Raw genomic sequence first — 23,579 nt, 5'->3', positions numbered from 1 at the left:
AACAGACGTGTGTATGAGACTGAATGCACTGCACTTGGTACACACTGCGTTCTTTTAAACTGTGCTTCACTAATGTCCCACTAACACCCCTGCCCCCTCTGGTGCCTGTGTTGTAGGATTGACCCAAATTCCTGTAAGAAGAAACAGGAAGGCATGAGAAAATGGCGTCCACACCATGTGTTTCAGCCTTTCCTATACAGTAGTAACATATGTAAAGCAGCACTCCACTGTCCTGGGGTGTTCGTCTGTATTAACCCCCCCTGACCATCTCCCTTATTTGTATATTTATGTAGGCTTAATAACCTGTACTGTACCCCACTGTCCCCCTATCGCTTGTTGCTGCAGCTGTGGAGCTGTGCAGGTGGCCAGCGGCGGCAGCGCTATCTCCCCCTGAGCCAGGAACACTGGAGGAGGGGAGCGGTTACGGCGGCCCATGGCAGCACTACCTCTATGTGCGGCCCGAGACAACAGATGTCTGCGGGCGTCTCAAGTCTGTGTGCGAGCCGCGGCAGCATCTGGCGCTGTACGCGGCCGCCAGTATGTCCTCCCCCCTTGTATATGCGGGGCGCGGCAGCAGTGAGAGCTGTTCGCGGCCGCTGACAAGCGTTGGGAGGTGGGGGATCGGTGAGTGCCCAGAGGCGGCAGTGTGACTGACCACGGCTGGGCAGGGAAGCACACAGTACGGGTACATAGCGGGCACGGCAGCGTGAGCAGACAGCCCCGCTCTACAGTAAAAACTGATCACCCCCCACTGTATATTGAGCAGGGCAGTGTGCTCCCCCCCCCCCCCCCGCTCCTTACCTCAGTGCAATGTGGAGTGTGTGGAGGCTCTGGTGGGGCTTCTCATATAAGCATCGTCCAGCTCATTACAGCCAAGGCTGAATCAGCACAAGTGGATTTAAGTCTATGGCGGGGCTCCTCTCCTGAGGCCGACAAGCATATGCTGCAGTACAGCAGCACAGTGTCCCGGACCCACGCTTCTTAGCAAGCTGGGAAGGGACCGTGAAGAGAAAAAAAAATCAAATGTTTTAGAAAAATAAAAGTGAAAGTCTTTAAGACTTCCAGCACGTGCACTTATCTCTGTGAAGGCACAAAAACACTGAGGTACCTTGGGAGTATGGAGGGGGTGGAGGGTTACCAATTTAAATATTTAAATGTGCCTGTCCCTGCTGACGCCCCAACTATATCCCAAGAGTACTCCATTGACCCCTAGTGGATGAAAAAGAAACTGCAACGCTGGTGGTTGCAATATGAAAGCAGCATTTGGAACACAGCACTTCGCAGCCACTAATGCCAACTAAATACTCCCCTAAAATAGTCATAACTAAGTAACTATACACAACCGGTGCAATACACTGACTCCAGCACCACTTGCATTTGTCATACTTGTAAATACCTTTTAATGGAAAATTATTAAAATGGGATAGAATGAAAAAACAAAAACAATTCTGTTTCCTCTGTACCACTAGTACTTACTACATGCATACCGTTAAAGTGACCAAGCATCATCCACAGAAGCCATGCTGCAGAAGTATCTTTTTAAATGGACATGTATGTAAATGTTAAATATCATACATTTTCACATTGATTTGAAAATGTGAGTGCCCCCCGCCAACATACACACAAACCCCCCCCCCAAATTAAATTAAATAAATTCACAAGGTATGGAAAACAAAAAAATGCACTCAACAAAATAAATCAACTAGTTCAAGGCATCCCTGAAAATATAAAAAAAAAGGTATGCAAAATTCCACACATTGGACAATATTTCTTATGTGTTTGACCGAGCTCGGTGTATCCATAGGGTGGGGCTGTGGGTCCAGTGTGGATTACTATCACTACCTCCTTTTCCCAACTCCGCTCTTCACTGCTTTTCCACTACTGCTGGATTTGCTTGAAGATTTTGAAGTAAAAAGCCGGGTCATAAACTCAGAAACGTCAGGTAGTTCAGGGTTGGAGTTCAGCATGTTCATGGATTGCTCCATTTCCTTAGGAAGAAGACATGTGTTTAGTTGGAAAAGCGATATACAATGAGGACCTATTAGTTCCCTGCATACTGTACTGTTACTCACCCGACGCATTTCTGGATCACTAGTGTTCACAACTTTAGGAAGCAGTACGAAGATCAGGAGAGGGAGAACCATCATCATCACCTAGACAATACAAACAAAACTTGTCAGGACTAGTGATTTGGGACATTAAACAAAAGGATATATTTTATTTTACCTTACACAGGTACGATTATCAAATTCCAAAATACGAAAAAGAAAAGGAAATGCAGTGTCCTTGTGCTTTTACCTCAGAGACACGACAACCGAGCGTTTCTTCCTATTGTCACTATGAGGAGATCCGTTATACATAACATCTAATGAAGGGATATTAATATATACCAGGGGAGTATGGGGAAAAGTAGTGGGGATTATTTTTAAAGTGTGTTAAGTAAGATTTTGGGCATAGCAAAAAAATACACTTATCCTAAAAAGCTTCATGCCCAAAGCAGTCTGGATAACAGGACCTTTACCCCTATTTATAGTAACCTCAGCATGAACAACTTCGATCAGCTGTGGCAGAAACACAAATTTGCTAAAAGAAAGCTATTTAAACAAATTGCCAGGTCTAATGAACAAAGACAAAAAAAACAAAAACAAAAAAAAACACACGGGATTTTAATACCTACCGGTAAATCCCTTTCTCGTAGTCCATAAGGGATACTGGGGTTTATTTAATACGATGGGGTATAGAAGGGGTCCAAAGGAGTCTGTGTACTTTAAATTTCTTCAACTGGGTGTGCTGGCTCCTCCCCTCTATGTCCCTTTCCACAGGCAGGGGAACGCTGCCGTTTCCCTCCCCCCCCCCCCCCCCCCTGAGATCTACACAAGCACAGCACCACAGTCCGGACTCCAGCACACAGCAAACTGCCTGAATTCTGCAGCTACGAACGGCGCCCTCCCTCCCCGGTGAACTGAATAGAACACCGCCGCTCCCACCAACCACACGGATTCCGCATGCTGACAGCCAGCCTCACATGAGACTCTAAGGAATAAGTGGTGAGCACAAAATTGTTTGGCGGTCGGGGGAGGTAGTAGCATAGCGCCCATCGTTTATACAGCTGAACACTTACCATCTAGTGAACACCATTCACATTCCCTAAAACAAATTGGGACTTTATCATTTGCTTTGGAGGGAACCAGCCACACTGGTCTTTTGGATGTGGACATCTGTGCAATATACAATTGGGATACAGTATATGGCAGCGTGTAAATAATATCAGCAGTGGGAATAATTATTTTATGAATATATGCATTGCATTTTTTATGCTTTTATTTTATGTGATTCAATAAAATGTTTATATAGTAATGATCGGTGTCTAGCGCTCTCTTGTGATATTGCATGTTTCACAATTACTTTGTATCTATTTGAGTATCGCAGAATACTCATGTGGGAGCAGCTATAAGTAGTATATCAATTCCATTATATAAATTGGGTGACCAACAGCTTTATTTTGTGCCTTATATCAGAGCGCCTGATTTGATAATTTTAGGAGTCATAATTATCAAGCACTAAAGTAAAATAGTGCCCGGTAAAAAAAAAAAAAAAAAAAAAAGGGACATACTTGAGAGAAGGAACATAATGAGTGGTGAGATTCACACACCATAACATAAAACAATCAGCAACGACTGGCACAAAACATTAACAGCTGAACAGGTAACTTTTGGAAAAGAAAAAACCTGCAGAGAAGTCAACGCACTGAGGCGGGCACCCAGTATCGCTTATGGACTATGAGAAAGGGATTTACCGGTAGGTATTAAAATCCCGTTTTCTCTGGCATTCATAAGGGATACTGGGGTTCACTTAATACGATGGGGTATAGAAGGGGTCCAAAGGAGCCGGTGCACTTTAAATTTCTTCAACTGGGTGTGCTGGCTCCTCCCCTCTATGCCCCCTCCCACAGACAGTTTAGAAAAAAAGTGCCCTGGGAGCTTCAGAGGATTTTTCTTCAGTTTCTTTTAAACTTTATTATTTTCGGTATACTTTATGGGCAACAGTATACCTGCACTGTGGGAGTTATGGGGGGAGGGGGCAATTACTGACCTCTGTAAGGTGTCAGAGCCGCTTCCCCGCTGCAGAACCACCGTCCTGTGCGGTTGTTTGTTCCCCGGGGCACTGCGCCTTGGCGGTCGCAATCGCAGCACGCCGCACACCCCTAACACAGCCTGAAGGTGAGAAGAGTGTAGAGTACAAACCCGGTTCTTGGTACGGTGCAACGCAGGGATGGCATACGGGACCCTCCACAGGAAGACCCGCTATAGCCCCCCTGTGTACACTGGCAGCAGTAGTGTAAACTAACAGCTATTGTGATGTTTGCACAGTGTATGGAGACTTTGCCAGTATAAAGATTCTATGTAGCTCTGGGTGCCATTACAGGGCGCGGAGCTTGCTCAGAGTGGGACCAGCAGCATACTGGCGCCTTCCTTTGCCTACAGTAGCAGCAACAAGGACACACAGCTCCTACAGGCACTCAGATTACCAGTTTCCTGTGTCAGGGGTGTATAACAAGGGGAAGGGGGGGCGCTATTGTACACAATCTAGTGTCCTAAATGGGACAAGTAATCCGGTTTTTACTGTGATATAAATTGACACAACATGGTTGCCTGCCTGTCCTCTAAGTGAACCCATAGCTACATAGATATGGGAGTAGAGGACACGAATGTATAGTGGGGAGTTAGAGGTTAGTTTATGGCCTTTAGACTTATCTAAGAAGCTATAAACTATAGTTAGAAGGAACATCACAGGTCAAGAAACCTGGCCTCTTGAACCTTAGAAGAAAGATAGCTGTTGAAAGTGTAACGAAAGTAAATCTGGTTTCTCACTGCCCAGGTACACAGCATTGAGAGAGTTAAGGAAAGGGTGGGGACCGTAGCTGCGAGGTGGTTATATCTGTCCCACTCACCTACACTGGGTTGTTCATTCCTGAGGGAACAGCCAGGAGCTGGGGATTCACCATATATCTTACATTGTGAAATCCCTAAACACAGAAGGCTCACCTACTGCTGAGTAAGTTAGGTTTTCTGAAATTATTCTCCCTTTTGTTTTATTTGAAGTTGTATCCTAATCGGTGCATACTTTTAAATATTTCTCAATCTTTGTAACTTTTTTTTGTAACTGAAGCTCTGAAGATATTCTTGAAATTAAACATCTAATTTTTATGTTCTGGTCTGTGTTCTTATGCCCAAAGGCATCATGGTCCATGCCATCATTTTGTGACGTATTAATAATTGTGTGTGTGTAGGCCGAAGTGAAGACAGCCTTGGATTTAGTCGCTAAAATCTTCTTGCTGGTGGCAGCTTCGAGTTTAAAGTAATCCAGTAGTCAAGCACGGCGATTCTCGGATTGGTGTATATGGAGAATCGGCCGGTGGTTGTAACAGGTGTTCTTTCCCGACCAGGTAGCAGCTCGGCATAGTTGCAATGCCAAGACTCCACGGGCAGCCGCCCAGGAAGACCCCACTGATCTTGTAGAGTGGGCCTTCAGAGACTGTGGAACATGCAAGGCTGCCGACACATAGTCCTGTTGGATAGTAAACCTAATCCATCAAGCAATGGATTAGAAGCAGGGCAACCCTTTATCTGCGCATCATATAGCACAAACAAGGAATCAGTCTTTCTGAGCCGAGCCGTTCTCTTGACATAGATCTTCAAAGCTTGCACAGCATCTAACGACTCCGGCAGAGCAGATGTACCGGAACTTGACGGGACTACAATCAGTTGATTCAAGTGGAATGCAGACAACCTTCGGCAGGACCTGCTGGCTAGTCCTGAGCTCAGCTTTGTCCTCGTAAAAGTAGGGACTTTTACACGATAAGGCCCTAAATTCTGAGACATGCTTAGCAGACACAAGGCCCAGCAACATCAGTCTTCCTGCAGAAAGTCCAACACCACATTCAAGTCCCTGGGTGCCGTGGGCGACACAAATGGAGGTTGTATGTGGAGGACTCCCTGCAAGAAGGTCTGAACTTTTTGCAACACTGTCAACTTTTTCTGGAAGAAAATTGAGAGAGATGAAATCTGGACCTTAAGGTAACCCAGACGTAAACCCTTATCCACACCAGCCTGCAGGAAACGTAAGATACGTCCTAAGTGGAACTCTACAGGTTGATATGCGTGTTCCTCGCACCAGGAGACATATCGCCTCCAGATATGATGATAGTGTTTTGACGTTTAAGGTTTTCTGCCCTGAACCATAGTTGCAATAACCTTCTTGGAAAGGCCCTTGCGAGCTAGGATGTTCGGCTCAACCACCAAGCCGTCACACAAAGTTGACATAAGTCCGGGTAGACAAACGGGCCTTGTTGCAGAAGATCTTTCTCAGTGGCAGAGGCCAAGGGTCTGTCACGGACATGTCCAGAAGATCGGGAGCAACGGAAACGGAGGAAACAGATAGACCAACGAGAAGTCAGCATGTCTAATGCCCTCGCTTGAGAGTCCCTGGTTCTTGAGCAATACCAGGGAAGCTTCTTGTCGAGTCGAGAAGCCATCAAGTCTATCTGTGGGCAGCCCCACAAGTCGATGATCTGTTGAAACACCAGGTGGTGGAGACACCACTCTCCCGGGTGGAGATTGTGGCGACTGAGTAAGTCCGCTTCCCAGTTGCCAACTCCCGGTATGAAGATCGAGGACATTGCTCTCACATTTCATTCTGCCCAGAGGAGAATTTCCGACATCTCTCGCATGCAGGCTCTGCTTTTTGTCCCTCCTTGTCGATTTATGTAAGCCACTGCCGTGGCGTTGTCCGACTGAACTTAGATCGCCTGATCCCTGAGCAGAGGAAAGGCGAGAAGCAGAGCACTGTAGACCCCCCCAAAGTTCTAGAATGTCGACTGGAAGAAGGGCTTCGTGGGTTGACCACCTGCCCTGGAACTGAGCCCCTTGGGTGACAGCTCCCCATCCTCTCAGACTCGCATCTGTCGTGAGGAGGATCCAATCTTGAATCCCAAAACTGCGACCTTCCAGTAGGTGGGAGGACTGCAACCACCACAGGAGGGAGATCCTGGCCTGAGGTGACAAATTATCTGGTGCATCTGAAGATGTGATCTGGACCACCTGCTCAGGAGGATCCAATTGAAACGTTCTGGCATGGAGCCTTCCGTATTGAATGGCTTCGTAGGAGGCCACCATCTTTCCGAACAACTTTATGCAAAGATGAATTGAAACCCGAGGCGGCCGTAGGACTAGTCGCACCATCCTGAGGTCTTCTTGCTTTGTCCTCTGGGAGGAACACTTTCAGGGCCACAGTATCTAGCCACATTCCCAGGAACAGGGGCCGCTGCGTTGGCTCCAAGTGGGACTTCTGTAAATTGAGGATTCACTCCATGGTGTGACAGAAATTGGATAGTGCGTTCTATATGGAGCAATAAAAGCTCCCTGGATCTTGCCTTTATCAAGAGGTCGTCCAGATAAGGGACAATATTGGCACCCTGTACCTGGAACATCATCTCCGCCATTACCTTGGTGAATATCCTCGGAGCTATGGATAGGCCAAAGGGTAGCGCTTGGAACAGGTAGTGATCGTTCAGCAGGGCAAACCGCAGGTAAACCTGGCGAGGCGGCCAAATTGGGATATGGAGATAAGAGCCCTTTATATCCAGAGAGACCATGAACTCCCGTTCCTCCAGGCCCGCAATCACTGCTCTCAAGGATTCCATCTTGAACTTGAAAACCTTGAGGTAAGGGTTCAAGGATTTTATATTCAGAATGGGTCTTACCAAACCGTCCGGCTTCGGTAACAAACAGGTTGGAGTAGTAACCCTTTCCCTGTTGTAGGAGTGGTACTGGAACAGTGACCTGGGGCGGGACCAACTTGGATAGCCTGTTGCAGCGTAACCCATGTACCCTCCAAAGCTGGTAAGCCTAATTTGAAAAATTGTTGGGGAGAAGCGCCGTCTAACTCCAGCTCGTAGCCCTGGTAAATGAGGTCCCTTACACAGGTATCTTGGCAGGAGCCATCCCAGATGTGGCTGAAGTGACGCAGATGAGATCCCCTCGGGGTGGGGAGGCACCATTATTGCTGAGGCTTTTATGGAAGCTGAACTGGTGCTTGGTTCCTGGGAAACAGCAGCAGTTGGTTTTCTTGTCTTACCTCTGGTGCCTCATGCCGCACTGAAGGCGCCTCTAGCTCTTGATCTGAATCTGGTGGTCCGAAAGGACTGGTTAGACGGCCCCGGGTAGGAACGCCTAGCCAGCGGGGCCCCGAAGGGGAGAAAACGTGGATTTCTCTGCAGTAACCTTAGAAATCCATGTATCTAATGCAACCCCAAAGAGCCACTCCCCTGAGAAAGCGAAAGACTCCACACTGCGCTAGGAATCAGTGTCCACAATCCACTGACGCAGCCACAAAGCTCTGTGCGCCGACACTGCCATGGTAGTAGTTCTAGCATTAATAGTGCCCATCGCCTTGAGAGGAGGGTCACCATAGTCACCAGGGGCATATCCCTCGCAAGGCCCTCCTGAATTTGAGTCGCCCAGGTATGGATAGCATGAGACGTCCAGCAAATTGCTATCACAGGTCTTTGGGACATGCCAGCCGCCGTGTAAATAGACTTTAGTGTAGTTTCTATTTTCCTATCCCCAGGGTCCTTGAGCTGAAAGGACCCAGGGGCCGGCAATACCACCTTCTGAGAGAGGCGGGAGACAGACGTCAACGGCGGGGGGGGGGGTCTTCCCAATGTTTCCTACCTTCCGGTGTAAATGGGAAAGAAGAAAAAAACTCCTTGTAAGCGGATCTCTTTTATCAGGATTATCCAGGCTTGTTTAAAAACCTCATCTAGGTTCAGAGAATCAGGGAAGAGGATACTGAGCTTTTTCTGCGCTAGTTAGAACGAATGGGGTGTAGCAGCATCTTCCAAAGGGATTTTTAATACACCCCTGACAGCAAGAATGAGGGGCTCAATAGCCTGTTTAGAAGTGGAATCTTCTATTTTGGATTCCAATTCCTTCCCCTCCTCCTGAATATCCTCATCAGTCTGAGAGTAGAGCACGCAGCCCACGTTTAAGCGGCCCTGAACTAGGGAGGGGAGGCCGTCTTTCATCAGCCTTAGCAGCCAGGTCTGCAGAAGCCTGTTGCAGTTGTTGTGTTGTCCGTTTACTAGCATTGAGCGGAGATGACATGTCTGCCATCATAGTCTTTATGGCACAGAGCCAGGATGGCTCCTGACCACCTTCCGCCACACTAACTTGGGAAGACTGACTGCATTGGTCACACGATAGGGAACCAGTGGTAGAAGCGTAGAATCTGGTGTGACAAACCTTGTATAATGTGTGCTTAACCATAATTACAGTAACACTCACACAGACAAGTACAATTACAAGCCTGCCCTTACTGCGTGTGAGATGGAGACAGAGTGAGAGAAGGACAGCACACCCCAGCCTGGCAGACTTCGGAAATCTGCAGACTAAATATTTATATCGCAGTAAAAACCGGATTACTTGTCCTATTTAGGACACTAGATTGTGTACAATAGCGGCTCTCCCCCTTTTTATACACCCCCGTATCAGTTTCCTGTGAATCCCTGGAGGAGCCGTGTGCTCTTGCTGATGCTACTGTAGAGAAAGATGCCAGTATGCCGCTGGTCCCGCTCTGAGTAAGCTCCGCCCCCTGTAAATGGCATCGGAGCTACATAGAATCTTTATACTGGCAAAGTCTCCATACACTGTGCAAACATCACAATAGCTGTTAGTTTGCACTACCGCTGCCAGTGTACACAGGGGGGCTATAGCGGATCTTCCCGCGTGGAGGGTCCCGTATGCCGTCCCTGCGTTGCGCCGCACCAAGAACCGGGGAATTCCCCTAGCGGGCCCCCAGTTTGTACTCATCTCACCTTCAGGCTGTGTTAGGGGGTGTGTGGCGTGCTGCGATTGCGACCGCCAAGGCGCAGTGCCCCGGGGAACAAACAACTGCTCAGGACGGTGGTTCTGCAGCAGGGAAGCGGCTCTGACGCCTTACAGAGGCCAGTAACCGCCCCCCAACTCCCACAGTGCAGGTATACTGTTGCCCAGACAGTATACCGAAAATAAAGTTTTAAAGAAACTGAAGAAAAATCCTCTGAAGCTTCCAGAGTGTGCATCCTCTCCTGAGGGCACTTTTTTCTAAACTGCCTGTGGGAGGAGGCATAGAGGGGCGGAGCCAGCACACCCAGTTGAAATTTAAAGCGCACCGGCTCCTTTGGACCCCTTCTATAACCCATCGTATTAAGTAAACCCCAGTATCCCTTATGGATGCCAGAGAAAATAGGATTGTGAAATGTGAACATGAAGAATCCGAGAAAAACAGGACTGACATGGCATTTTATGAACTATAAACAAGAAAGCGTAGGCTTCTAAAATTTATGAAGCACTCTCAATCTGACCAATCGCAAATAGCAGCCCAAATCTCACCGGTCAAAACTCATGTGAAACCGCAATGTACATGTACAGAGAAAAAGGTCACTATGCATTACCAATGACATAACCAGAAGGTGCCACAGAGGTTATGCCACTATTGAAAGGTGAAAGCTGGGATGAACAAGGAGCTTACTTGCTCTGACATAGCTACAAACAACTTTGAGGCTTAGTCACACATTTGAGCAAATATGTGTAACCAAGACCTCTGAATTCTAATATCATGTGGGATTTATATCTGGTTACTGTTATCATTCAAGGTGCTGGGGGAAACAATGTCTCTCTTTTTCTTGCTTAGAAATACTCCCTTTTGAGCACATGAATGATATCTTTAGGCTGATTGAGCTTTACGATATAGATTATATATATATATATCTCTCTCTCTCTATCTCTATCTATCTATCTATCTACAAACACCACTTGTTGAGATTGTGTCAAATACAAAAGCATGCAATAATCGGTTAGGAACACAATGTACTGCAGCTATCTCTTGTATGCATATTTTAGGGCAATCACTGTATGACCAACATCGGAAGAACAAAGTTGTGCATCAAAAACTTACCATTGGGTTCATAAGAAAGTCTGTCCATCCCCAGGTTTCTCTCTTAATGAAATAGGATGGAGGCCCAGACGACTTCATCTGCAGAGGATATGGCAGACGGACTACTTCTGATGTTTTAATGTGATTTACATACCTGGCCCTGGAGAAAAATAAGAAACGATAAAAACATAAATGACAACAGACATATAAATGAACATTAACATTTCTCTTGCATTTTCTACAGTTAATAATAAATCATTTCATATACCGGTAACTATGATTCCACTGAGGCACAGTCAGATCAAGATACGCTGTGACGTGAGCATAAAGCACATTTTTAACCGTAAAAGTAATGAGTACTACAGCACTGAAACAAACAGAATTAGAAGCTACTGAACCCCCTTTAGAATTGCCTGTACTCATTTTTCCTTAGAATGTGGGCTTATAACAATAAATATGGTTAATAAAAGATCTGATATAATAAATTAATATATCAAGAAAGAAAAAAAAAAAAAAAGCCAATATTTACCATGAAAATATAAATTAAATACAAATATTTTATAATCAGACTGATTAAGTGGTGCTATAAGACAGCATCTGGGGGTGACTTTGCCGACACAACAATCGTATGTCCAATAGGGGATGCGATCAATTTACTTTTAATAAATATCTTGGCGGTCAAAATACCAACAACCATTGAGAGACAATCAAATTCCCGACAAGGTCAAAATACCAACATTTAAAATACCGACAAGGTCAAAATACCAACATTTAAAATGTCAACAAGGTCAAGAAGTCGACATCATTTTTCAGCGAAACGGACTTGTTCATACTTTACTATCCCACTGGACCTGGAGGGGACGCGGTGGTACACTTATGTCGAACTACACACCAAAAAAAAAAATCAATGAAAAACCAGTGTCGACTTTTTGACATGTCGACTTTTAAAAGCCATATTTTGACCTTGTCTGTATTTTGACCTTGAGAAAATTGGGATGAAGACTCTTTCTGGGGCACTCTTTATTGATCAATTAAAAATACATTTTAATTGGTATGCTTTAAAAGATTGATTAATTGATTGATCAAAGTGTCATCTCAAAATGATACAGACCGTACAGATAAACAAAAAGGTTGTATTTTAAACAATAAAAATACTGAGAAATTTACATTAAATGGACACAATATATGGATTGTAAAAAAACGTAATTTGTAGGCCAGAAATATTTATGATTCCCACTCTAGGACAGTGTCAGTCTTGTTAACTGCGTTATATTGTGGCTATGTTGCATTCCAAAACAAAGAGTATATAGTATGATAACTAATATTTGTTTATGAACATAGGCGAAGATGTTATTTATATCCAAAAAATACATTTATGAAATGTATTTCATGTATTATCTCAAAGTGTTGAGAGATACATTTCAAGTTGTTCAATTTAACCAGAGACACTGGGCAATAATGCAGTAATCACCCCTTTTAGTTTAAAAATAGTATTATACCTGTTTAAATCGGTAAAAAATAAGAATTTACTTACCGATAATTCTATTTCTCGTAGTCCGTAGTGGATGCTGGGGACTCCGTCAGGACCATGGGGTTTAGCGGCTCCGCAGGAGACAGGGCACAATAATAAAAGCTTTAGGATCAGGTGGTGTGCACTGGCTCCTCCCCCTATGACCCTCCTCCAAGCCTCAGTTAGGATACTGTGCCCGGACGAGCGTGCATAATAAGGAAGGATATTGAATCCCGGGTAAGACTCATACCAGCCACACCAATCACACCGTACAACCTGTGATCTGAACCCAGTTAACAGTATGATAACAACGAAGGAGCCTCTGAAAAGATGGCTCACAACAAGAATAACCCGATTTTTGTAACAATAACTATGTACAAGTATTGCAGACAATCCGCACTTGGGATGGGCGCCCAGCATCCACTACGGACTACGAGAAATAGAATTATCGGTAAGTAAATTCTTATTTTCTCTAACGTCCTAAGTGGATGCTGGGGACTCCGTCAGGACCATGGGGATTATACCAAAGCTCCCAAACGGGCGGGAGAGTGCGGATGACTCTGCAGCACCGAATGAGAGAACTCCAGGTCCTCCTCAGTCAGGGTGTGCCCCTGACCAAGTAGCAGCTCGGCAAAGTTGTAAAGCCGAGACCCCTCGGGCAGCCGCCCAAGATGAGCCCACTTCCTTGTGGAATGGGCTTTTACTGATTTTGGCTGTGGCAAGCCTGCCACAGAATGTGCAAGCTGAATTGTACTACAAATCCAGCGAGCAATCGTCTGCTTAGAAGCAGGAACACCCATCTTGTTGGGTGCATACAGGCTAAACAGCGAGTCAGATTTTCTGACTCCAGTCGTCCTGGAAACATATTTTCAGGGCCCTGACAACGTCAAGTAACTTGGAGTCCTCCAAGTCCCTAGTAGCCGCAGGTACCACAATAGGTTGGTTCATGTGAAAAACAGAAAACACCTTAAGGAGAAATTGAGGACGAGTCCTCAATTCTGCCCTGTCAGAATGAAAAATTAAGTAAGGGCTTTTATATGATAAAGCCGCCCATTCTGACACACGCCTGGCTGAAGCCAGGGCTAATAGAATCTTCACCTTCCATGTGAAATATTTTAATTCCACAGTGGTGAGTGGATCAAACCAATGTGACTTTAGGAAACTCAAAACAACATTGAGATCCCAAGGTGCCACTGGGGGCACAAAAGGAGGCTGTATATGCAGTACCCCTTTTACAAACGTCTGAACTTCAGGCACTGAAGCCAGTTCTTTCTGGAAGAAATTTGACAGGGTCGAAATTTGAACCTTAATGGACCCTAATTTTAGGCCCATAGACAGTCCTGTTTTCAGGAAATGTAGGAAACGACCCAGTTGAATTCCTCTGTAGGGACCTTCTTGGCCTCACACCACGCAACATATTTTCGCCAAATGCGGTGAAAATGTTTTGCGGTTACATCCTTCCTGGCTTCGACCAGGGTAGGGATGACTTCATCTGGAATGCCCTTTCAGGATCCGGCGTTCAACTGCCATGCCGTCAAACGCAGCCGCGGTAAGTCTTGGAACAGACAAGGCCCCTGCTGGAGCAGGTCCTTTCTTAAAAGGTAGAGGCCACGGTTCTTCCGTGAGCATCTCTTGAAGTTCCGGGTACCAAGTCCTTCTTGACCCATCCGGAACCACGAGTATCGTTCTTACTCATCTCCTTCTTATGATTCTCAGTACTTTTGGTATGAGATGCATAGGAGGGAACACATACCCCGACTGGTACACCCACAGTGTTACCAGAGCGTCCACCGCTATTGCCTGAGGGTCCCTTGACCTGGCGCAATATTTGTCTAGTTTTTTGTTCAGGCGGGACGCCATCATGTCCACCTTTGGTTTTTCCCAACGGTTTACAATCATGTGGAAGACTTCCCGCTGAAGTCCCCACTCTCCCGGGTGGAGGTTATGCCTGCTGAGGAAGTTTGCTTCCCAGTTTTCCACTCCCGGAATTAACACTGCTGAGAGTGTTATCACATGATTTTTCGCCCAGCGAAGAATCCTTGCAGTTTCTGCCATTTCCCTCCTGCTTCATGTGCCGCCATGTCTGTTTACGTGGGCGACTGCCGTGATGTTGTCCCACTGGATCAATACCGGCTGACCTTGAAGCAGAGGTCTTGCTAAGCTTAGAGCCTTGTAAATTGCCCTTAGCTCCAGTATATTTATGTGGAGAGAAGTCTCCAGACTTGATCACACTCCCTGGAAATTTTTTCCTTGTGTGACTGCTCCCCAGCCACTCAGGCTGGCATCCGTGGTCACCAGGACCCAGTCCTGAATGTCGAATCTGCGGCCCTTTCATAGATGAGCACTCTGCAGCCACCGCAGAAGAAAACACCCTTGTCCTTGGAGACAGGGTTATCCGCTGATGCATCTGAAGATGCGATCCGGACCATTTTCCCAGCAGATTCCACTGAAAGGTTCTTGCGTGAAATCTACCGAATGGGATCGCTTTGTAAGAAACCACCATTTTTCACAGGACCCTTGTGCAATGATGCACTGATACTTTTCCTGGTTTTAGGAGGTTCCTGACTAGCTCGGATAACTCCCTGGTCTTCTTCTCCGGGAGAAAACATCCTTTTCTGGACTGTGTCCAGAATCATTCCTAGGAACATTAGACGTGTCGTCGGAAAAAGCTGCGATTTTGGAATATTTAGAATCCACTCGTGCTGTCGTAGAACTACTTGAGATAGTGCTACTCCGACCGCCAACTGTTCTCTGTACCTTGCCCTTATCAGGAAAGCGTCCATATTTCTTTTAGGAAGAATCATCATTTCGGCCATTACCATGGTAAAGACCCGGGGTGCCGTGGACAATCCAAACGGCAGCTTCTGAACTGATAGTGACAGTTCTGTACCACGAACCTGAGATACCCTTGGTGAGAAGGGCAAAATTTGGACATGTAGGTAAGCGTCCCTGATATCCAGTGACACCATATCGTCCTGGTTCGCTATCACTGCTCTGAGTGACTCCATCTTGATTTGAACCCTTGTATGTAATTGTTCAAATCTTTTAGATCTCACCGAGCCGTTTGGCTTCAGTACCACAATATAGTGTGGAATAATACCCCTTCCCTTGTTGTAGGAGGGGTACTTTGATTATCACCTGCTGGGAATACAGCCTGTGAATTTTTTTTTTTTTTTTTTCCAATACTGCCTCCCTGTCGGAGGGAGACGTTGGTAAAGCAGACTTCAGGAACTTGTGAGGGGAAGACGTCTCGAATTTCCAATGTACACCTGGGATACTACGTGTAGGATCCAGGAGTCCACTTGCGAGTGAGCCCACTGCGTGCTGAAACTCTTGAGATGACCCCCCACCGCACCTGAGTCCGCTTGTATGGCCCCAGCGTCATGCTGCGGACTTGGCAGAAGCTGTGGAGGACTTCTGTTCCTGGGAATGGGCTGCCTGCTGCAGTCTTCTTCCCTTTCCTCTAACCCTGGGCAGATATGACTGGCCTTTTGCCCGCCTGCCTTTATGGGTACGAAAGGACTGAGACTGAAAAGACTGTGTCCTTTTCTGCTGAGATGTGACTTGGGGTAACAAAAGTGGATTTTCCAGCTGTTGCCATGGCCACCAGGTCCGATGGACCGCCCCTTTATACGGCAATACTTCCATGTGCCGTCTGGAATCTGCATCACCTGACCACTGTCATGTCTATAAACATCGTCTGGCAGATATGGACATCACATCTACTCTTGATGCCAGAATGCGCATCTCGCATATATAGAAATGCATCCTTAAAATGCTCTATAGTCAATAAAATATTGTTCCCGTCAAGGGTATCAATATTTTCAGTCAGGAAATCCGACCAAGCCCCCCCCAGCGCTGCACATCCAGGCTGAGGCGATTGCTGGTCGTAGTATAACACCAGTATGTGTGTATATACTTTTTAGGATACTTTTCAGCTTCCTATCAGCTGGCTCTTTGAGGGCGGCCGTATCTGGAGACGGTAACGCCACTTGTTTTTATAAGCGTGTGAGCGCCTTATCCACCCTAAGGTGTGTTTCCCAACTCGCCCTCACTTCTGGCGGGAAAGGGTATACCTCCAATAATTTTCTATCGGAGGAAACCCACGTATCATCACACACTTTAATTTATCTGATTCAGGAAAAACTACAAGTAGATTATTCCCACCCTACATAATACCCTTATTTGTGGTACTTGTAGTATCAGAAATATGTAACACCTCCTTCATTGCCCTTAACATGTAACGTGTGGCCCTAAAGGAAAATACGTTTGTTTCTTCACCGTCGACACTGAAGTCGGTGTCCGTGTCTGTGTCGACCAACTGAGGTAAATGGGCGTTTTTACAAGCCCTTGACGGTGTCTGAGACGCCTGGACAGGTACTAATTTGTTTGCCGGTCGTCTCATGTCGTCAACCGACCTTGCATAGTGTTGACATTATCACGTAATTCCTAAATAAGCCATCCATTCCGGTGTCGACTCCCTAGAGAGTGACATCACCAATACAGGCAATTTGCTCCGCCTCCTCACCAACATCGTCCTCCTACATGTCGACACACACGTACCGACACACAGCACACACACAGGGAATGCTCTGATAGAGGACAGGACCCCACTAGCCCTTTGGGGAGACAGAGGGAGAGTTTGCCAGCACACACCAAAAACGCTATAATTATACAGGGACAACCCCTTATACAAGTGTTTTCCCTTATAGCATTTTCACATATGTAATCATATCGCCAAATAAGTGCCCCCCCTCTCTGTTTTAACCCTGTTTCTGTAGTGCAGTGCAGGGGAGAGCCTGGGAGCCTTCCTCACAGCAGAGCTGAGCAGGAAAATGGCGCCGTGTGCTGAGGAGAATAGGCCCCGCCCCCTAAAACGGCGGGCTCTTCTCCCGGAGTTTGTGAGATCTGGCAGGGGTTAAATACATCCATATAGCCTCAAGGGCTATATGTGATGTATTTTAGCCATAAAAAAGGTATAATACATTGCTGCCCAGGGCGCCCCCCCCCAGCGCCCTGCACCCTCAGTGACCGCTGGTATGAAGTGTGCTGACAACAATGGCGCACAGCTGCAGTGCTGTGCGCTACCTTATGAAGACTGAAAGTCTTCTGCCGCCTGTTTCTGGACCTCTGGACCTCTTCAACTTCGGCATCTGCAAGGGGGGTCGGCGGCACGGCTCCGGGACGAACCCCAGGGTGAGACCTGTGTTCCGACTCCCTCTGGAGCTAATGGTGTCCAGTAGCCTAAGAAGCAAATCCATCCTGCACGCAGGTGAGTTTACTTCTCTCCCCTAAGTCCCTCGTAGCAGTGAGCCTGTTGCCAGCAGGACTCACTGAAAATAAAAAACCTAACTTAAACTTTTATTCTAAGCAGCTCAGGAGAGCCACCTAGATTGCACCCTTCTCGGCCAGGCACAAAAATCTAACTGAGGCTTGGAGGAGGGTCATAGGGGGAGGAGCCAGTGCACACCACCTGATCCTAAAGCTTTTATTATTGTGCCCTGTCTCCTGTGGAGCCGCTAAACCCCATGGTCCTGACGGAGTCCCCAGCATCCACTTAGGACGTTAGAGAAATCAGAATGATAATCTGACATTGCTTATCCTCACCCTGTGTGTCACAATGGACAGTTAACAGGGGTATAAGATTTTGGGAAGTGAGCTAGAGGTGAGTGAAAATAGATCAGAAAGGGATATGCATTCATGCCGCAACTCACACAGGTCAGCCTGTTAATATACGTGTCAGTGCAGGGTGACCATGTGAGTGCCGCACAATGAGAGTCCCTTGAAAAGATTTTATAATATATATATATATATATATATATATATATATATATATATATATATATATACACACACACACATATATATATATATATATATATATATATATAACATATATAAAAAAAAGAAGTATAGAAACTTGACACTGTAGGAGATATACGTATATTAGATATAAGGAGAGGTTGCAATCATATAATTATAGTAGGCACTTTAGATACACATACACAAAATGAATGAAATGAAAAAATATATTCTACTTATCACACTGCCAGTGTCCCTAGGACAGAGTCCTGTGCACAAGGACCAGGCATCCAAAGAGGACGCACGTTTCGGCCGATGGGGCCAGACTGTTGGTATTTTGATTGTAGGTATTTCATACTAAACCCGTCCATTAGGACAACAGCTTCTACATGTAAACCTGGTCCTACCCATCACTCTTATGTGGAGATTTACTAAGCCTTGAAAAGTGGGGAGTGATAAAGTACCAGAGAAAAAGAAAAGAAAAAAAAAAAATAATTTTTTTTTTGTAAACAAATGTGCAAAACCATGTGCACTGCAGGGAGACAGATATAACATGTGCAGAGAGTTTGATTTGGGTGGGTTATATTGTTTCTGTGCAGGGTAAATACTGGCTGCTTTATTTTTATACAATTTAGACTTCAGTTTGAACACTCCCCACCCAAATCTAACTCTCTCTGCACATGTTATATCTGCCCCCCCCCCCCCCCCTGCAGTGCACATGGTTTTGACCATTTGCTAACAAATTTGCTGCTGCGATCAGGCCTGAATTAGGCCCCCAGAGTGAAACCACACAGCAGATACAGGCAATGCAAAAATTATCACAATAAAGCTGCACTGGACTAGTATATACACTGTACATATATATCACAGCGCAGTAAGTGACCGGAGGATATATCAGAATACGCGTACAATATATTCTGTAAATGGTACACTCTCTCTCTCAACTAACACTGTCTGTATCAAGACATGTAGGATACTTAAGTGTTTGTAAAGTCTCAGCGCTGTACACAGGCGGCTTTACAAGGGAGACCTTGCCCTGCAGTCCCGGAGACCAGCAGCAGCTATGTTCAGTAGATGGCGCCCAGCATATCAGTCAGGGAGTGAGGGAGAGTGTGAGGCAGCTCTAGGGTGGGAAATCTGCAGTGAGATGGCGCCCTGGGCCGGGGCTACAGGTCAAGCGCCGGCTTCCCTATGCTGGAATCCACCCCAGATACTAGCGAGCCTTATTAAATGGGGCGTTAGTACACCCGACCTGTGCTCCCTTTCCCTGGTGGTCTAGTGGGGTCCCTGCCCAGTGACAGTGTCCAAGCCAGCGCCACGACCCGCCTCCCCAAGTCGCGGACGGAACACGATTTAATGGCGGGTCACATCTGGGGGACCCTCTTACCTCCTCCCCATAGCAGCCATGCAAACCAGGAGAGCGGTCTGCTACTCTGTGCCTAAGCCATGACTTCGCCACCGCAAGCACCGGGGAACCAGGCCGCGGGACTATGCAACGCCATTTGGGAGGTGACGGAACTGCAGCGCTGAAATGTCACTATGACTTTCTGACTGGGCTGGCAGCGCTGTGATGAAGAAATCTTCTTTCAGGAAAGCTTTTTCAGGGCTGCCCAGTGCAGCCCTCCTGTTAGGTGACCTGCTGCTGCAAGCACCAACTCGAATCTGAGCTCTCAGTGCCTGGAGGCGGGGTTATAGAGGCCCCAATGCATCCTGGGACAGCTAAAGCTTAAGACTGTTGGTGCCCCTGGATCAAGAGCCACTCTACACCCCAATGTTTTCCCTGTGGAAACCAATGTAACCTGCTGCAGTAATGACAGTTAGGAGCTGATTGGCTGGTGCACTATCAATCTCCACTTTATCACTTTTCAAGGCTTAGTACATGTGGCCCTTAATCAGTCACCAACTATGTGCTCAGAATATAGTAAGAGCTTGCAGCTCTGTGGAAATGTTATGTCTACATTCTGAATGAAAACTAAAGAAATTAAATATTACACATTTTGCACAACCCTTGTAAAGGTGCATACACACCTGGCGAGAAAATGAGCGACGTCGCTCATTCTCACCTTTCCTGAGTGACGTTACTCATTTTCTCGGCAAGTATGTATGCCGCCACCACCGACCAGCAACGCGCGGCCCAGCAGGTCATTACCGACCCTCGCTGTTGGCTGTGCAGGCAGATCAATCTGGACTGTTGTCCAACAGCTGCCTGGACTGCCCGGCCGCTGCGTGACGTCACTGAGCGATATGAACGTCATTATCGCTCAGTGTGTATGCCCGGCCGCCCGGGAGGGGGAAAGACTAGGCGGCGGCGTTCATAGAGCACGTCGCCTAGTGTGTATCCACCTTAAGTGTATTATTACTAGAACACACTCCAAATGCAGTTTGCTGTCAACCACATTCCACCCACTATGAACAGGTAATAAAACGCAAACTGTCACTATGCAAGCAATACTTCAAATGGTATTTGTGAGGACTAGCGTACTGAAAACTTTCATAAGCTGAAATGAACATTGACAAGAAGGGAACAGGGATGGCACAAATGCCAAAATGAGTCAAAGGCTACAATAAACTTGTTGCTTGCACATTTATTGACTTGGGTTAAACCAGCCTAATGAGCAAGACAGCATTGCATCATGATTGAATCAACGTTGGCTGCCAGGAGAAGCTGGTGCAGTGGGAGTTCCCAGGAAAACAAAGTTATAAGACGGCCTTACATTCACTAATGTTACGTCCTCCTCAGCCTGGCAGCACAGCCACTTCCGTGTCCTACAGGTAATGGTGTTAAATGACATATTTGGCCAGGTTTAGTGAAATACACTTTAAAATTCGCCATCGGTGCATAATAAAAATTCATACTGTACACAAACATGTTTAACTGAACACTTGATGCAAGTCATCAGGACTCTAATACTAGAAGGCAGTCCATTATTTAGACATGGTGCATCGTTATTGCCCTCCGCTGTCGGCTGTGCATGCAGCCCAATTTGGGCTTACCGTCCAAAACCGCAAGCACGGTCCAGCCGCAGCAGGACATCACTGTACGATATTACTTGCGATATCATACAGTGTGTACACACTATGTCGGCAGCCCAGGAGGGGAAACGCTACGCAATATGGCTCCAGGAGTGTACTGCAGAGTGTATATGCACCCTAAGAAAGCAACTACACTGGTAAGTACAGGAAATAGCAAATTAAAGTTTTACAGATCATTAGCTTCCTTTTCAAGCACTAACCCTTAACAGAAGCAGTTACCTCATTTTACCCTTCGACGTGATGTCAACACGGACAGGTTCAAAACGATATGCTGGAGACACAACTTCAACCACATAGGAACCAGAAGGAACGTCGTGAACAGCAAAGCTCCCATCAGTCCTGGATATAGAGAATGAGAGACCATTAAATATTTGTAACAATTCCAATTCCAGCTATACATAGCATACAGCAATAACAGCATTATGATTACAGGTCTGTACCCTCAGTGTCAGACTGGGGCATGTAGGGCCCATCGGGGGAATGCAGTGCTTAGGGGCCTATGTTTAGGGGTGTGGACAGTCTCTAGAGGGGGCGTGCCCAACCGCCACATTGGTTTGCCTAACCATTTTGCAAGTGCTGGTCCCCTAGATAAATATATACAGTAAATGCTGTAGTACATGCAAGATAATGTACTAGATTAGTAACAGCACAGTCTGGAACCTGATCCCTAGAGGAGGAGGAGGGCCCCTAGGCAGTAGGGCCCACCGGTGGTTTATCCTGCACCCCTGTGGGCCAGTCCGACCCTGCCCCCAGGGAAATGAGCGCAGAGCCAGGTACACTGCAGAGATCTCACCTCAGGAAGCCGACATGCTCCTCTCCGTCTACCAACACCCGGCCACCGCTCACCCAGTCCTGCGGCCTCACCCCGGGCACCACCGCTCGGCCCTCCACCTTAAACTTGTCTGCCGCAGAGCCCGGGCTAACCATCTCCGAGTCGGCCGTGCTCGGGGACACCAGTGCCAGCAGCAGCAGCGAGAAGCAGCACCATCTGGAAGCGGAGGAGAGAACCATGGCGGCTGGGGAGGGAAGAGGGAAGGGAATGACTGACAGTCCGCCGATCCTCACCCAGTACTTCCTCTTCCGCCCTGTAGCACGCTCATATCCTGCTGTTGCCGGTCACTCATTCACCCGACGTCACGGGCAGCTTCCATTTTCTTGGAGATCCAGTGTGTTCTCTTGCGTCCGGGAACAAACTGGTCTCCGACAAAATGGCTGCACCAGCAGTGCAGGGCGCAATACGCTGGGCTTTGCGTCAGGCGATTTGAAAACTGTTGAATAATCAACAGCTGCTGATATGCAGCGTAATGTTCCTAATGTACTGACAGAATGGCTACCCTACCTGCCCCAGTGACTGAGCATACAGTAATCTTGCCAAGAAGTAAATCTGCTGCTACGATTATTTATTATTATTATTATATTTTATTTAGGATTACTTATGTGTCAGACGTGATTGGGGGCAGGATGTACCACGCAGCACATTTTGGATGCAGTACATCCCGCCACTTATGGCATGCATAGCTAATAAAACCAACATGCACCTAGAACATACTTGCCTACTACTAGTGAAAAGTAGTTTCAGGGAGATTATCGATTGCACTATAATGCGGGGACCGCGCCGCCCCATTGAGGAGGGGTGTCACATTCACCCAAGGGGTGTGTTTATCTCCGCCTATGGGCGTATCTATTGTCTTAGGGGTGTGTTCTGCAGTGGCAAGTGAAAACTAAAGTATAAAGCGCAGTACATGGTACATACTGATAACACAGCTACATTACACGGCAGGGCTACATTACAGGGCAACGCACCAATAACACAGCTACATTACACGGCAGGGCACCGCACCGACAACACAGCTACATTACACGGCAGGGCACCGCACCGACAACACAGCTACATTACACGGCAGGGCACCGCACCGACAACACAGCTACATTACACGGCAGGGCACCGCACCGACAACACAGCTACATTACACGGCAGGGCTACGCACCGACAACACAGCTACAATACACGGCAGGGCTACGCACCGACAACACAGCTACATTACACGGCAGGGCTACGCACCAACAACCCAGCTACAATACACGGCAGGGCTACGCACCGACAACACAGCTACAATACACGGCAGGCTACGCACCGACAACACAGCTCCATTACACGGCAGGGCTACGCACCGACAACACAGCTCCATTACACGGCAGGGCTACGCACCGACAACACAGCTCCATTACACGGCAGGGCTACGCACAGACAACAAAGCTC

General features: G+C 46.9%; 1 protein-coding gene across 1 annotated transcript; it reads right to left on the bottom strand.

The window, feature by feature from the left end:
• Positions 1–1,376: 1,376 nt before the first annotated feature.
• EMC7 (ER membrane protein complex subunit 7) lies at positions 1,377–22,378 on the bottom strand. The gene is made up of 5 exons (XM_063948200.1): positions 22,113–22,378; positions 21,539–21,658; positions 10,996–11,134; positions 2,073–2,153; positions 1,377–1,988 (listed from the first exon to the last, which is right to left on the bottom strand). The coding sequence occupies exons 1-5, from the start codon at positions 22,328–22,330 to the stop codon at positions 1,839–1,841; spliced, it is 708 nt and encodes a 235-aa protein (XP_063804270.1). The 5' UTR covers positions 22,331–22,378; the 3' UTR covers positions 1,377–1,838.
• Positions 22,379–23,579: the final 1,201 nt, after the last annotated feature.

This window comes from Pseudophryne corroboree, chromosome 12, assembly GCF_028390025.1.
Source record: "Pseudophryne corroboree isolate aPseCor3 chromosome 12, aPseCor3.hap2, whole genome shotgun sequence".
In the NCBI taxonomy this organism is placed as follows: Eukaryota; Metazoa; Chordata; class Amphibia; order Anura; family Myobatrachidae; genus Pseudophryne; species Pseudophryne corroboree.
Note: the sequence above shows the minus strand (reverse complement) of the source record. Positions and strands in the feature narration are given on the sequence as shown.

Coding starts and splice junctions, on each gene's coding strand:
- EMC7 (XM_063948200.1), bottom strand. CDS start 22,330: ATGGTTCTCTCCTCCGCTTCCAGATGGTGCTGCTTCTCGCTGCTGCTG. Junction 11,135..21,538: donor ACGTCGAAGGGTAAAATGAG/GTAACTGCTTCT, acceptor ATTTTTCTCCAG/GGCCAGGTATGTAAATCACA. Junction 1,989..2,072: donor GTGATCCAGAAATGCGTCGG/GTGAGTAACAGT, acceptor CTTCTTCCTAAG/GAAATGGAGCAATCCATGAA.